The 13,967-nt window shown below is 58.4% G+C and overlaps 6 protein-coding genes across 6 annotated transcripts; 3 read left to right on the forward strand and 3 right to left on the reverse strand.

The window, feature by feature from the left end:
• Positions 1-596: 596 nt before the first annotated feature.
• BDZ90DRAFT_262474 (hypothetical protein) lies at positions 597-1,255 on the forward strand (the record flags this gene model as incomplete). The annotated part of the gene is made up of 3 exons (XM_025508488.1): positions 597-704; positions 789-932; positions 1,232-1,255. The coding sequence occupies 3 exons, from the start codon at positions 597-599 to the stop codon at positions 1,253-1,255; spliced, it is 276 nt and encodes a 91-aa protein (XP_025360037.1).
• BDZ90DRAFT_75189 (hypothetical protein) lies at positions 1,184-1,890 on the forward strand. Its single transcript, XM_025509842.1, has one exon. The coding sequence runs from the start codon at positions 1,275-1,277 to the stop codon at positions 1,743-1,745; it is 471 nt and encodes a 156-aa protein (XP_025360038.1). The 5' UTR covers positions 1,184-1,274; the 3' UTR covers positions 1,746-1,890.
• BDZ90DRAFT_75161 (hypothetical protein) lies at positions 1,845-2,367 on the reverse strand. The gene has a single exon (XM_025509841.1). It carries the CDS (start codon positions 2,270-2,272, stop codon positions 1,943-1,945), a length of 330 nt encoding a protein of 109 aa, XP_025360039.1. The 5' UTR covers positions 2,273-2,367; the 3' UTR covers positions 1,845-1,942.
• BDZ90DRAFT_75155 (hypothetical protein) lies at positions 2,367-3,175 on the forward strand. The gene has a single exon (XM_025509840.1). The coding sequence runs from the start codon at positions 2,462-2,464 to the stop codon at positions 2,963-2,965; it is 504 nt and encodes a 167-aa protein (XP_025360040.1). The 5' UTR covers positions 2,367-2,461; the 3' UTR covers positions 2,966-3,175.
• A 4,988-nt stretch (positions 3,176-8,163) lies between these two features.
• Positions 8,164-9,354, reverse strand: BDZ90DRAFT_262475 (hypothetical protein; the record flags this gene model as incomplete). Its single annotated transcript, XM_025508489.1, has 2 exons — positions 8,164-8,362; positions 8,450-9,354. 2 exons carry the CDS (start codon positions 9,352-9,354, stop codon positions 8,164-8,166), a joined length of 1,104 nt encoding a protein of 367 aa, XP_025360041.1.
• Positions 9,355-12,126: 2,772 nt separating this feature from the next.
• On the reverse strand, positions 12,127-13,930 carry BDZ90DRAFT_255685 (putative tryptophan--tRNA ligase). The gene is made up of 5 exons (XM_025507859.1): positions 13,738-13,930; positions 13,411-13,644; positions 13,154-13,340; positions 13,034-13,092; positions 12,127-12,969 (listed from the first exon to the last, which is right to left on the reverse strand). The coding sequence occupies exons 1-5, from the start codon at positions 13,907-13,909 to the stop codon at positions 12,254-12,256; spliced, it is 1,368 nt and encodes a 455-aa protein (XP_025360042.1). The 5' UTR covers positions 13,910-13,930; the 3' UTR covers positions 12,127-12,253.
• Positions 13,931-13,967: the final 37 nt, after the last annotated feature.

Here is a 13,967-nt window from a genome sequence, read left to right on the forward strand (position 1 = left end):
ATGCCTCCACTCATGACCTCGCTCGAGCCGGCGATGCTCCGGATGACGCAGAATAGTGCCTTGATCAGCGGCTGTGCAATGTTCTGCAAAGTGTCGGCACCTCCAACAACCAAGCATGACCAGACGCCGTCATGGAGTGATGCTGTACAAACGTGATTTTTACCGCCAATTGGTCCCCTCGAGAATGGATTGCTATGACGTCGATGGTTCTTTCCTGCCCAGACAGTACCTGAGTTTACCCTTCGCCCTCTTGCTTGCGAGGCGAGATCGAATGTCTTGCAGTACGAGAGTGAGAGCTCACAGCTACCCATGCAGGTATGACCGCCCATGCTGAGAATGCCCGCTACGCCCACCATTAATTAATTGACTGCCATCATGAATGTTGCGGCCAGCAAGAAGGCGCGAAAGAATATCGCCTGCGCACGAGCAAATTCGGAGGGTTGAGGTTGAGTAGAGGCAAAATCCGGTGGGAGGTTGTTGCGCGAGGCTAAGCAGAAGCGCACGTTGCCCAAAGAGAGCTGCTCAGCGATGGAAATTCACAAAAGGCCTCATACCCATCGCAAAGAGACTCACCGCACCCCGCACACTTTGACACAATGCGCTTCGTCAAGTTCGCCCTCGCAACGCTCACGCTCGCTACGCTTGCCTCTCTGGGCCAGGGACTTCCAGCCGCTGAAGCTCGCGCCGCTGATGATCGTGGTCAGGTGCGCAGTAGATGCAGTAGGTAGTCGAAGCGCGCTCTGCCACTGACGAGGAACCGACCTTGCCTTCCTGCCTCGAGCCGCTAGGACACCCACTCTCTACGCAGCAAGCGAGCCTTTACGCCGCAGATCGCAGACATTCTAGGTCCTCGAGAGCCGGGAATGGCTGGCACCCTCTACGCTCGCAACTCGAACCCTACCTGCACCTGTTGCGCGAACTATGGTAGCGGAGTGAGTTGGTAGAGCCGGTGCAGCGGTGAGCTGCACGAACGACGGGGCCTCGGAAATGCTAGCGCCTCGGTCGCCGAAGATGATGTGGCTAACACTGTGCCCCACTTTTTCTCAGGCATGCTGCTCGGGTACTATCACGGGCTGTTGTATTGGCTGTTGAGGCGCTTGTCAGAGGGCCCGGGAGGTGAGAGAGGCATACTGTCGCGATGGAACGGGTGAGTGGCGCTGCGGCTGAAAGAGTTCGGGAGCTCGCGCCGCTGACACCGCCTGCGCTCCCGCTGCACATTCTGACGCTATAGGAGACGATATTGAAGATTGCATGAGGTCTTGAAAGGCGAACGAATGCTGATAAAGGCTGTAAATGAACAAGGTGAGGATGTGAAGATAGAAAGAGCGAGCAAGTCTTGGGAACGGATGGCCGGCGGGTGGCCTGACACGACACGTGGCGACATTGCCGAGGGCGGAGAACACGCTAGCGCGGGAGAGAACCAACCTTCAATCTCTTTCACATCCAACTTCCTGACACGCCATCTGTTCTTTGCACCGACGTGGCAAGAGCGAAGCTCTGGTACCTCTACTTGTCATCACCCGCTGCCAATCTCCACGCTCGACGGCTCGTCTCTCAGCGACTATCACATTCTCGTGCTGCCTGCCAGGAGCGTGGGCATCAGTGCACCCGAGTCGCGACTCCAGTCTCTGTCTACTCAGACGCTGTCTAGCTTGGCGCAAAGAAAACAGGAGATAGACGGATGGATCAATTCAAGAGGTGTGGTACAAGCGAAAACAGCGTGGGAGCGATGCTGGCCGCACTGAGAAGCTGGCCCCACTGAATCGCAGAGGGTGCGCAGAGCGATTCGGATAGGATGAGCGAAGGCCCAGGGTAGCTTCCAGTCGTCTCCTGATGAAGCAGCAGTGCTGCGCCCTCCTCTCAGGGAGATCAGCGATCGTCACAGCATCCTGGCGAGTTCTGACAGCAGCCTGAAAACATGTAGACATTCAAGCGCTCTGCGTCAGCAACGAGTCGCTACTACTGTACATGAGGTGTGTTCGAAGGCAGACTCACGTCCTGATCCCACGCGCTCACAACACTCGCACAGAGTATAGCGAGCCAGTAGATTTTCCTCAGGAAAAGCGACGCCACTATGCCTCTTCGTTGCGATGCTCTTGTCACCTGTCACTGGGCCAACGATGGTGCGGTCATTCAAGCTTCGAGAGCCAAGCGGCCCGCCTTTGATCTGGAGAGCGTCGTGCTTGGGGTCGCTGCGAGGGTGTCCATTGGCGCTGAGAAGAGCAGAGGCGACCAGCACCGGGGCGAAAAGGCTGGTGAGGAATGGTTGCATATTGTACGAGTTGTGGGTGGTCGAGAGGCAAGAAAGCTGTGGACAGCAGCAGACGAGTCAAGATGATGTGGCGTGGGCACAGGGCAGCATCAGCTCCGCACAACACCCGATGCAGCGGAGACCCACAGAGCAGACACTAGAAGGTCATGCTTGCGGCAAGCACTCGTGCCGCCGTGCAAGATTGTCAGGATGGACATCACGCTCTTGACGTCAAAAAGGAGCTGCTCCGTGCTCGATTTCAGGCCGGCATGGCCGAGGCTAGAGACTCTGATCATTCTGTCCGCTATGCTTCAGGATGGCATGCAGCGTGATGGAAGCCGCCAGAGGGGCCTCCGTCCTGCTCGTACTATCACACGACGAAGTCAAAGCGAACCCACATGCCAAGCATTCTGGGACAGGCTCGCTCGGCAACAGGACTTGCCCTCGCGGCTGAATGGAAGGGGCAGACTGCGCGCATCGGCCCGTTCTCATCTGCCCTTCGAGCACAGATTGCAGACCAAGCCTGCTCAGAGGCTTGTGACGCTGATTCGCTCGAAGCCTTTGTCGAGAACTTCCGGCGGAATAAAGTCTCCAATGCTTGCCATTGCGGTGACCCTGGGGTTTTCATCAGCAATAGCGACCCACCGGATTGCGCCCGGGTCAGTCGCACTTGTGGGTTGCGAGATACTGACCAAGGCTACGTGTCGCCTCTAGAGAGCTGAGCGTGCGGGCGAAATCCCTAACAAAGCTCTCAAAGTCCCAGTCCATTCGACCTCTCGCCAGCAACCTCGCCTGACATCCACCGACCCGCCAGCCATGCATCTCCTCAAGCTCGCCTACGTAGCCATGCCGCTCATCGTCTTTGCCCCTCTCGGCCAGGCCATCGCGTCTGCTGAGTCCGTCGCGGGGATGCGCAGGAATGAGAGCGAGCTGTGTCAGTGTTGTGCCGCTCGGGGAGCAAGCTGTGGGTACCAAAGTGACTGCGGCGCGTCACCGCCGGATCACCTCTTACCAGAACTGCTTCTTCTCCTTGCACCCTATGCATCAATTTGAGCTAGTTTGTTGCGGGCCCCCACCGCCAACCTGCTGCAACACGTGTGGTGGTATATTGTTGAGACTCTAGGAAGCATCGCCATGCAACTTGAGGTGAGTTGGGAGGTAAGACACGCTGCGGCCTTGGCTGACCTCGGCTGCATTCAATTTTCCAAGCAAGATGCGCCGCGTGGCGACTTGGGAGCACAATCAAGCCATTTGTCACGTCCAGAGGAGAGAAGGAGAATGATGAGAGGAGCCTTTCAGGTGACGCGTACGCCGAGGCGCCGCCGTCGAGGCAGAACCTCGCGAGGGTGCGGATGATGGGCAGGAAGAAGAAGGGAGCTCGGGCTCCTCTTGATCTGGTGCGCTGGCGCACGTCTTGGGCCAGCAGAGTGCTCAAATCTTCTGAACAATTCTCTTTGTCCTCACATTTCACCCTTTGACTTTGAATTTTCGAGGCTCCTTTGATTCGTGAAGCAGAGCATGAATGGCAGTTGGATCGATGAAATGAGGTGAAGGGGCGGGGCCTTTTGCATCACCTCGTTGTAGCGCCACGACAGGAGATAGGTACACGGGCCGGCTGAGTGATCCAGTGATTGCGTTTCGACACGAATGGGTGATCTGTCGAGACAAGACTGCCCCAAGGCGGTGCTTCTGTAGCGAGTGCGCCCGTCTTTGCGGTCGCAGGATTGGAGACTCACATTGAGCCCGAAAGGTCTCCTTTTGAGTCATGTAGCTGCTTCGTGAGCCTAATAGCTTGTCAATGCAGCGAGAGGAGGGAGCGGAGGGAGCGGAGGCAAAGTGCGTCGTGATTTTGCTCTGCGCGTGGCGGTTCAAGAGGCGCGAGGCCAAGCGAGCGAGGAGGCCTGAGCGCGATTTCGAGAGGCACAACTTCTCTTCCGTCCTTTCTTACCGCGGCCGCCAAAATGGCGAGCGCGAGGCCATACTCGGCGGCAATAGCTTGCCCGAATTCGGCGGTCACGAGGCTGTGCGGTCCGACCGGTATCGCCAAGCTGCGCGTAGTTGCTGTCGTGGCCACCCGGAGAGCTGCTGCCGGTGGCTGAGGTCCCGTGGCCGCCAAGCACCTCTTGTCAGGCTCGTCGGCGTTGAAGCACGATGCCTTCATAAACCCAGCTTTCTCAAGCGCCCTCCCCAACGCTCACCACACTCTCTTCCGCGACGTCCAGTCTCTCTGGAAAATGATGCTCAAGCTTACTAGCCTCATCCTCGCGCCCCTTTTGCTCCTTGCGCTCATTGGTACCCTTCCTTCTGGGGCTAGAGCCTTTCGCATGGCTCTCGCTGCCCCTCTCGACGCCGGAGGGGGCAAGGAAACCAGCCCATTGACTGCTCAGCGTCACGCGAGCGACTCTCTGGCAGAACCAGGCGCTGCTTGGACGACAATGCACGCCAGGCGCGTACCTCCCGTCGTCGCTACCAGCGATCTCACCAAGAAGTCAACAACGTGTGATTGCTGCGGCTCAGACTTTCCTGGACACTGCTGCAGCGCCACAGACCCCAACTGCTGTGCAGGATGCCCAGGTCTGTCCCTGGGGCTCCAAGCTCCGCTCGTAGCAACCAGTGACCATCCCCGGAACGCAGGCGTCTCGGACCGGAGCGACGCTTCGGGTAAGGTCGGCCGCGGCGACCCCAACACCTCAACAAGGCGTCGTGACCGAAATGGAAAGGCCGATAGCAAAGCCGCCTCTCTTTTTGCCCGCCAGACCCTGTGCGAATGTTGCACGGCGAATGGTGATGGTGAGCAGGTGCAAAAGTGGTAGAGGGTAGTCTGTGCCACCTGCTGACCCTGCTTCCCCCTCGATCGACTTTCGACACCCACAAAGGTTGTTGTGCAGCATCTGGACGACCAACTGGATGCTGTGGCAGCTGTGGTCTTGTCAATTGACAGAAGAGAGCATCAAGTCCCGGGACGGCCGCCACTCAAGTCTCCGACGGCCGAGAGAACGTTGGGACCTAGTATGATCTCAGGCGGCTCTCTCGAGAGCGACGGCTTTGTTCTCGGCGAGCTACCCGGCACGATGCAAAGACGACTTCACACTGACCTGTATAAGCCCGAAAGTGTTCAATGCGATGGTCGAGTCATTCGACACTTTCCCTTTTTGTGCTCGATGAACCGTACATGTACAGCTTGTTGTGTACCACATTCCTCTGCTCGTCGTCGTTGAGGCCGCTTGTCATTGCACGCTGACAAAGCGGACGACAGCAACAAGACACGTGATACTGCTGTTTGGTTCTCACCTCTCACCTGAAGCTCGGATGCCATATCATGCGCGTCAAGCGACCGACGGCGGATGATAGGGCCAGCTGCATTGAGGGCAAAGGCCCCTCGATCCGCTCGAAATGTAGGGAGTGGAAGACTCGAGAGGCAGAGAGCGAGGAGTTCAGCGACGTCGCGGCCAGGACCAGCTCGTCTGTTGCAGGTTCGTGGCAACCAAATACTGTACTCGCCCCGTTCTCGCCCGCCTTATTGCCCTATCATCCCGGTAGTCGTGGAGCGGGCGGGCAGCAAATGACGTCGATACCCTCAAAAAGAAATTCCGTCTACTGTTCACACAATTTGCCACGATCGCGCAAAGAGTGCGCAGCAGGCGCAGCCATCGAGGTGCCAGGGCGCGGAGCCATTGTCGGTCGGAGGAGATGGGGCAACTTTGCTCGCGCGAGCCAAGCTGATTCGCCCTTCTACATCGGACGTCGGCGACAGGCGGTCGCCGCCGTCGGATCGCCACAACAATCCGCTTCGGAATTACACTGTTCACCCTGACCCTGTACATTTCTTCAGAGTGAAGCGTTTACATAGATTTGCCCGCGCCTGATGTCACAAGGGCTATCGTGGGAAGAGCGTTCGGCCGGAGGGCTGCTCAAAGCAATATCTTGCCGAGCCAAGTCAACCTATTGCCTGTCACCAGCCGTCCGGCAAGATGGAACGTGTTCCACCTCACGTTTATGCTGCATAACTCCAACTGATCGTCCCCTCAGCACCTTTCTGAATGCACCATCACTTCGCTTTCCCCGTCCTATCACGCCCATGCGCCTCCTCATGCTTGTCACTTTGGGCGTCGCGCTCACTGCGCTGCTCGCCACCGTGCCAGAGGCACTTGCGCTTCGCTCAGTGATCGCTGCACCTCTCAGCGCCAGCATTCTCCCTGAGTCGGATAGATCCGATGAAAAGGCTCGAAGTGACGACAAAGTCGACCATGCTGGCCGAGCCGAGTTTGACACCGCGACCGAACGCGGCGAGCACGCCACAGACCTTGCCACGGACCTCGCCACATCCGAAACCCTTGTCGCTCGCGACTGCTCCTGCTGTCTCTCAATGCACAGAACTCATCCATGCTGCGGACCTAGCTCGCCGGGCTGTTGCACAGGCTGTATTCTGCCAGAGAGAGGCCTCCCTGCTTCTCAATTGGCCCTCCTCGCAGCTCGTGTCGACGCCAATCCTTGGTTCCTCCGCCACGATTTTGCTGGTAAGATCGCCGATATCAGGGCGTCTCTGGACAGCTTCAACTCTAGCACGGCACCCAAGATGGTCGCTGTCCAGACTCGTTCGGAGGCTCCGGTCTCACTCATCGGCCAACACAAGCGCGAAGAGACGCATGAAGTCGCTGCTAACCCGTCGGAGCAAGAGGTCGGCGAGTCGATGCTCGAGCGTATGTTGTACCACAGCATCAACGGAATGGTACCGCGTGGACTTTGCGAGTGCTGCTATCGCTCAGGTTATACTTTTTGGTGGGTACAGAAATAGTCGTGATTGACTCGGGCAGGTGCGGCTCGAGTACGAGCTGATGAGGAGTCGCAATGGGGGACAAGGGCGCTCTTTGGTGGTTCGCTGACCAGCTACTATCTCTCAAATGCCAGCTGCGCAGCGACCGACAAACATTGTTGTGATACTTGTTTTAATGGTACCGATGCTACCATGCGCTCCCCTTTTCGCGCTCTCCATCTTTTGGACGACGGTGACGCGGACGGCGAAGTCGTTGGCTAGTCTGCTTTCGCGTCTGCCCAACCACGTTGGTTGCGCGAAATCTACTCTACAGTACTGTATGCTAGTGAGTCACGGCCTACCAGCTCGACATTCGAGATGACAGTCAACCTCGTAGCTCACGTTGGTGCTCGCAGCGAGTCAACTCTACCCTGTACCGCCGCTGGGGGTGCAGAAGGAGTGGACGTCCTGCGTCGTCGAGAAAGACGACAACGGAGAAGCAAGCCCATCCGAAGATACGCGATCTCGAGTCGACTTCATCGTGCTGTCACAATCAATTGATCACAGTTCACGGTACCCTCTTCGATCGAGTAGCGTGCAGAAGTCTACCGTCTTCGGGCCATCCAGGCCCGCCTTCACGATCTCAGTCTGAACAAAGAGCCCATAAAGAGTCACGACAACAGAGCTCGGCCAGCCCCCTCGCGAGGCTCACGATAGCAGCTTGGTAATGCGAGTGAAGAAGAATGTCATTTGAGCGTCTATCGCATTGCCTTCGTCTGACATTTCCGTTGCCTTCTATGGTTTTCTCGCCTGTGCCGCCGCTACGAGACCCTGGTTATAATGCTTTACCAAAGGCTTGTTTCTGTAGCTGCGAGGGCCAGGAGGGAAACTTTCGAAGGGCCAGTGCCCGTGCATCGTGCCGCGCAGGTCGTAGTAGGGGAGGTCCGGCACCTGTCATTTGCGCGCGGCTGCGATTGATGATGTCGAGCAGGCGCTTGGGATGCGCCTTGAGTCGCTGTTGCCAAGCTGCTCCCGATCTCCTTTGCTACCGAGCGCTCGCTCATGCGCTTGACTACGGAGCTTCATCGCTCGCTCTTAGGTCTGAATGAAGTTGATACTGTGGCTATCTCGCATGGCACTCGCTCGTCTTCTTCTGCCTCTATGCGGTGGTGGCGTATGTAGGCGGCTGGATTGTCGGCCATTTGTACCCTGCCTCCTCATGCTCCTTTCGGAATCCGACCCAAATATTGTACATTGTTGCTTGGGTCCTCGCCTTGAACCACTTCTGGCGGATCCAGGACGCTGCCTTGGCCGTTGCAGGGCAGTCGGCGCCAGAAGAAGAAGAAGTCGTCCGTGCACTTGCAGTGGGCGGAAGCGATGTTCGTCGAGAACTCAAGGTTATCGTACCTCTCTGGGACCGGCGCGGGCGCGAAGATTGCCTTCACAGTCGGCTCAAGGGGGAGATGTGCAGCTGTTTGCCGCTAAGACTCATCCCAACCGAGGCATTGCGAGTGGTGGGCTTTGAAGTCGAAGGCCAGATGGCAAAGTGCGACCGCGGTTCGACTCCGTAGGGGAGCTGCACGAACGGGCGCGGCGCCATGCCCAGAGCCTCCCTGCCTGCCTCAAGCAGACGGCGCTGATTGGCGCAGAGCTGCAGCTGTGCTTTAGCTGACGGGGAGTACACCCCCTCAGGTCGCCTCTTGTGCAGCACCCACTCCCAGTTTGACGGCTTGCGAAGCAGCAGCCCGATCTTGCACTCCTCACGGTCGAGAGCGCTCGGATGTGCCACATCGAACAGCCCTTGGCCGTTCGGCTCCTCGCAAAACATGGCCGTCGTCATCGGCCTCCCGTCGCTTCGGCAGTCCAGACCCAGCTGCTCGGCAACATCGCGCGCTCCTCCTGAGACCCAGGTCGGCAGCGCAATGTAGCTGTGATACGCGAGCGGCTGTGGCGGGGGGACGCCCGGCCTGGTGTTGATGCAGCAGAGGCCGTTGACCTCCAGCAAGCCAAGGCGACCCTGACGAGCCAGGAGGTTGAGGCTGTCGATGCTGCGAGCAGAGCCATCGAGTGAGGGCGGGACGGTTTGACGTGCCTGCAGCTCCACCTTCGGCTGCGATGCTCGGGCCAGGCGCTGGTCCTTCTCCCTTTGGTCAAGCCATCCGAAGACCTTGTCTTGCAGATGGGTGTGTGACTTGGGAGTCGGAAGGCGCAGGTTCTGCACGCGCAGCGGCCATTGGTGGGCCTGGTCACTTTCTTTGTGACCCTCACGCTCGCGCACCGTCATCGCCCTTGCCTCAAGCAGCAGCCCACCGACCAGGTCCGCTCGCTCCTCCTCCACCGCAGGCGCCATGCTCGCCATCACATCGACTTGGCGAATGTCACCGCTGGCTCAACGATGGCAAGGCGGTCTTGTCTCTGCTCATAAGTGAGCGCGCCTGCTCTGTCGATCATTGCGGTTCGGATGTCGTTGTCTGCTTCCCTGCAGTCTGCTGATGATAGAATGGTGCGCATTCAGGACCAGCGATGCTCCACTTGGCACGCTCTCCTTCATGCTGAGCATGCCGCTTGAGATCGTGGCGAGATTTGCCCGCATAGGCCGTGTCCCTCGTATGGACGCCGAGCGCGACCTCCACGTACACCGAGTATTGGCTGGCGGAGAGTGCGGAAGCTTTAGTCATGTCGTCGCTGCTTGTGTCGCCGGTGCCAAATTGGGCGATCGTACGCTCGAGCGAGACGTTTTCCTGTTCTCGAAATCACTCCGCGTCCGGAACGATGCCTTGCTCGAGGAGCTCCGTTAGGCTAATCCACAACGGACTCCATTGCACGCTGCTGTCGGCTAGCAGGCACGGGACGATCGCATTGGCCTCTGCCTTCTGCTTGAATCAGGCGCTTGGCTTGACGGCGATGTGGACGTCCTCTGCATGCACTGCACGAACAATACGGTACCTTAGACAGCTGAAGCACTACTGCAGTGACTTGGCTGCAAGCGCGCCTCACCTTTGCCGATCTCAGTCAGCAAGAGAGCCGTCGCAACCATCAATGAGCGACCTGCTGATAAGGCCGGCCCAGGCAGGCGTGGGTACATCTCGTACTGGGGGACCTAGTCGGCAGACCGCCAGAGGCATCCTCCGGCCCAGCTGATCGGTACTTTGTTCCTGACCACTCCTTGCTCATCCTTCCTCGTCTCTTTTGCCATGATTGCTTTGCCCGCGATGTCGAGACGCGAGCGAAAGGCCGCGCGGAAACTTTGCAGGTTGATTACGGTCGATGGGGGAATGATGTCGTCGTCGTTGAATCTGTGTTGCTGTGAGACGTTGAAGAGCCGTTTTGCTTGCGCCTCGAACGAGTTGTCTAGCTGGTCCTCCTCCTCGCTACAGTATCACTGTCGTCGTCCGGTCCGCCCGCGTCGCCAGCCTCGCCAGCCTTGTCGTGTCGCTTTTGGATCGAAGCTTTTAACGACCTGCGGTGGCATCTGCTGGACCATCTTGGTGTAGCGGATGTTCGAACTCCCCCAGCGCTTTGACTGTCCCCCTGTGAGGCTGCCCGTAGACGACTATTGCAGTCTCGTGGCGCCACGGTCAGAGCTCAGTGAGCCGTGGATGGGTGCGAGGCAGGAGAAGCGTGTTGAGCTTTGGTTCGGCTAGAGTAGCCTGCGCTCAGACCCCTTCTTTGACCCTATCTGGTCTCTTGAGCTCGAGTCTGTATCTCCTTCAGCTTCCTCCTTTTGATCCATCACTTTGAATCGACGTGCTTCTCATTACAAAGCGATAGATCCAGCCGTGACCAGATGCATTGGAGATATGCTGGTTCTGTACGAGCCACGCGTAGACGTGCGTTGCGCTCGACGAGTAGGACGGCGAGAATCTCTGAGAGGGAGACGACACGCGCGAAGAGTCGAGTGTATGTGAGCAAGACGTCCGCTGGTGGTGCAGAGTAGGATGTATGCTCAACTCACCTGCATCGCACTGGAATAGCACGGTTTCTTTGATGAAGCCGGCACCGCGCCAGGAGACGGGAGAAGACCAGAGTAAAGTACGGTGAAGATGTGCCCTGTGAAGGTAAAGAGAGACCAAAACAGCCGGTGCTGAGTCGCTAGGGCAAGAGCTGCTGTGCCGTATGGTGGCAAGCACAGACGTGCCTGACCGAGTGTAGACAGAGACCGGTTGTGTTGAGAGAGAGGCACGAAGCGCTGAAGTGCTAAGCACTGAGCTGCCGTGTGATGGCAAGGAGACCGCTCCCAGACTCGACTGGGCAATTTCACGAGTGTGCCGAGTGAAGAGAGGCGCTTGCTTTGACCTCGCATCAAGCTGGTCGCAAGGAATTGGATATGGCGAGAGACCGTATGAGCGTATGCTGAGTTGCTGAGCACGACACTGCTATACCGCGCAGGGTCGAGCGTGTATGCTGGTCATCCATCTTGCAGTGCTGACGAGGATTCCGATTAAGGATCGTGCGTTGATGGTGCTGCGTAAGAGGCTTGACGAGAAGCCGAGCAGACAACCAGAGACCAAGGGAGAAGGGATGCTGAGTCGAGACGGGAGGCGAACAGGCACACGCGCCTGCTCGATGAGCCAGTCGAATTGAGTCTTGACGAATGATTCGAGTGATGTGTGAGGCTTGAGTGAGGAAATGAGATGGTGGACGGTACTGAGCTCAATGCGTAGATCAGCTTCGCCTCATCACCACCACCTGTCTCGAGCTCAACGCTACGGTATCGTATCGCCCAGCAGTCCAAGCCCACGCGCTGCTGAGCAGAGCTGAGCAGGGCAGAGCAGAGCAGCAAGGCGGACTGCATGGTTTCGCGTGCTGGCGTGCATTGGCGTGTGCGCGTGCGTGTGCGTGTGCGTGCGTGCGTGTGTACGAGTAACAGGCAGGCCGAGGCCGCATCTTCACCCCTCTACCACGATACACCATGACGACGAGGCGGTAGCGATGGAGTTGACGTCAGATGGAGCGGGCGATGCAGAGGACAGGATCCCATTGGGGGGCGCGAGGCGTGATTGCTCGGGGTCGTGACGCTGGCACGAAAGTGATTGGACTTCGACCGGCCGGGACGCTCCAACCACTTCACCCGAAGCGCGTCTCGCTTTGTTCCACCTCGCAGCGCACGGACGTCGCGGCGGCGAAGGGGGCCACGTGGCTGGCATGCTCACGCCTACGATGGGTAGGGGGTGAGGTTCACGACTGCTCTGCGCACGTCTAGCATTAACAATGCAATGGATCCTCTAACACACTCCCTCCCGCCGCGCTCACTTGCTCTCCTCGACCTTCTTGACCGCCTCCCCAACGCTCCCCACCGTCGTCCCCACAACCGGCACGTCTCCCTTCTTCTCCCCTCTCGGCTTAACACGCGGATCGATCCTGCGCTCACGATCCATGAACTGCCGAACCACATCGTCACTAATGGCGGCCTTGCGCTCCTGGAATCCTTTGACCACAGCCTGCAGCACGGCGATGCACTTCTTCTTCATCTCTCCGCTGGTCAACTCTCCACTCCTGTACTGCTGCGCCGTGCGCTCCATCTCCTCATCATCGTCAAGGAAGAAGCCCATGTACTGGTACGCAACATCCACATCCGGGTTCCCACCTAGCCTCTTGTGCTCCTCAAGTGTATCCCTTCCGCCCGAGAAGGCGTGCTTGTTAATCTTGTCCTTGATCTGCTTAGCCGTATCGGTCATGGCGATATTACTGTTTGGGTTCGAGGCGCTCATCTTTGTTCCCGGGCCTTGGAGCGCAGGGAAGAACTTGGCGTGGATCAACGAGGGGCGAGGAAGCTTTAGACGACCAGCCACGTCTCGTGTTTGGCGAAAGTAGGGGTCTTGATCGATGGCGCATGGGATCAGGCAGGGGACGTCGCTGCGTTCTCCGAAGATCTGAGGGAAGGAGGAGGAGAAGGAGGGGGCGGCTTGGATGCTGACGAAGTGGAGCTTGCCCACCGAGTCGGAGTCGTTGAAGCCGAATGTTCCTGCGTGGGGAGGGTGGGGCGGGTCAGATTGGCGCGGCGTGGGGGACGTGAGGGGCGCGCTCACCCTTGGACTGGCTCGTGGTAATGGCTCGAGAGATGGTGCAGACGTTGTGATAGAAGGGGCTGCGTGCGCGGCGAAAAGTTCAGCATCTAGCTCCCAGCCCCGCGCATCGCACCCACTCACCCGCCCATGTAATCGAGGTCGTTGAAAATGAACGTCTTGTCCAGCCTGAACCCGCACGCAATGACGTCCCTCGCATTCTCAAACGCAAACCGCCTGACGTCCTTGAGAGTGAGTCCAGGACGAAAGAGGAACTTCTCGTCATCGGTGAGTTGCACGACGAGCGGTACGTCGAAGACGTCCTGGAGCCCTGCGAGCGGGAGCGGCGGCGTCAGCGCGAGGACGAGGATGGAGCGCGAGTTTACGTCTTGCGCACGCACATTTGGTGAACAAGAATGGGATCAAGTGGCCCATGTGCATGGTGTCACTACTCGGCCCGCGCCCCGTGTACAGGTAGAACTCCTTTCCCTGCTCATACCGCGTTAGGATGGCATCCAATTCTCGATGCGAAAAGAAGGACCCGCGCCTGAGCAAGGGATGAGGGCGATGTCCCGTCACCTTCTCGAATCGTTCGAGCAGCTCGGGCGTGATGTGGCGAGTACCAAACTCGTTGACTGGCGGGGCGGTGGGGCGAGGAGGGGAGGGAAAACATGCAGGTCAGCCCGAGCTGGGACAGCATGGTTCAATGGTGCACGCTGCACACGCACTGAGCTTGTCGTAGTCGATTGCCTGGACTTTACCGTCTGCCCCTGCTGCGCCGCTCACGTCCCAGGGCGTGACCTTTTGTTCTTGCGCTGACTTCGAGGCTGACGGAGTGGCTTGCGGATCGTCGGCTGCGGCCAGATCGGCCATCTTCTGTGAGAGGTCCTGAGCGGCCATGATTGGGTGGATGAGTGTTGGTTAGGAAGGAGAGAAAGGCGGGCAAGCGGGCAGGCAA

The sequence above is a fragment of the Jaminaea rosea genome (assembly GCF_003144245.1).
Source record: "Jaminaea rosea strain MCA 5214 unplaced genomic scaffold BDZ90scaffold_15, whole genome shotgun sequence".
NCBI classification, from domain to species: Eukaryota; Fungi; Basidiomycota; class Exobasidiomycetes; order Microstromatales; genus Jaminaea; species Jaminaea rosea.

Bases quoted from the DNA above. Each gene is read 5' to 3' on its own strand.
- BDZ90DRAFT_255685 (XM_025507859.1), bottom strand. From the start codon at position 13,909: ATGGCCGCTCAGGACCTCTCACAGAAGATGGCCGATCTGGCCGCAGCC. The intron at 13,645-13,737 runs GTGCGTGTGCAG...CCGCCCCGCCAG, and splicing joins AATCGACTACGACAAGCTCA to TCAACGAGTTTGGTACTCGC. The intron at 13,341-13,410 runs GTGCGTGCGCAA...TCCCGCTCGCAG, and splicing joins CCCATTCTTGTTCACCAAAT to GGCTCCAGGACGTCTTCGAC.
- BDZ90DRAFT_75155 (XM_025509840.1), top strand. From the start codon at position 2,462: ATGGACATCACGCTCTTGACGTCAAAAAGGAGCTGCTCCGTGCTCGAT.
- BDZ90DRAFT_75161 (XM_025509841.1), bottom strand. From the start codon at position 2,272: ATGCAACCATTCCTCACCAGCCTTTTCGCCCCGGTGCTGGTCGCCTCT.
- BDZ90DRAFT_75189 (XM_025509842.1), top strand. From the start codon at position 1,275: ATGCTGATAAAGGCTGTAAATGAACAAGGTGAGGATGTGAAGATAGAA.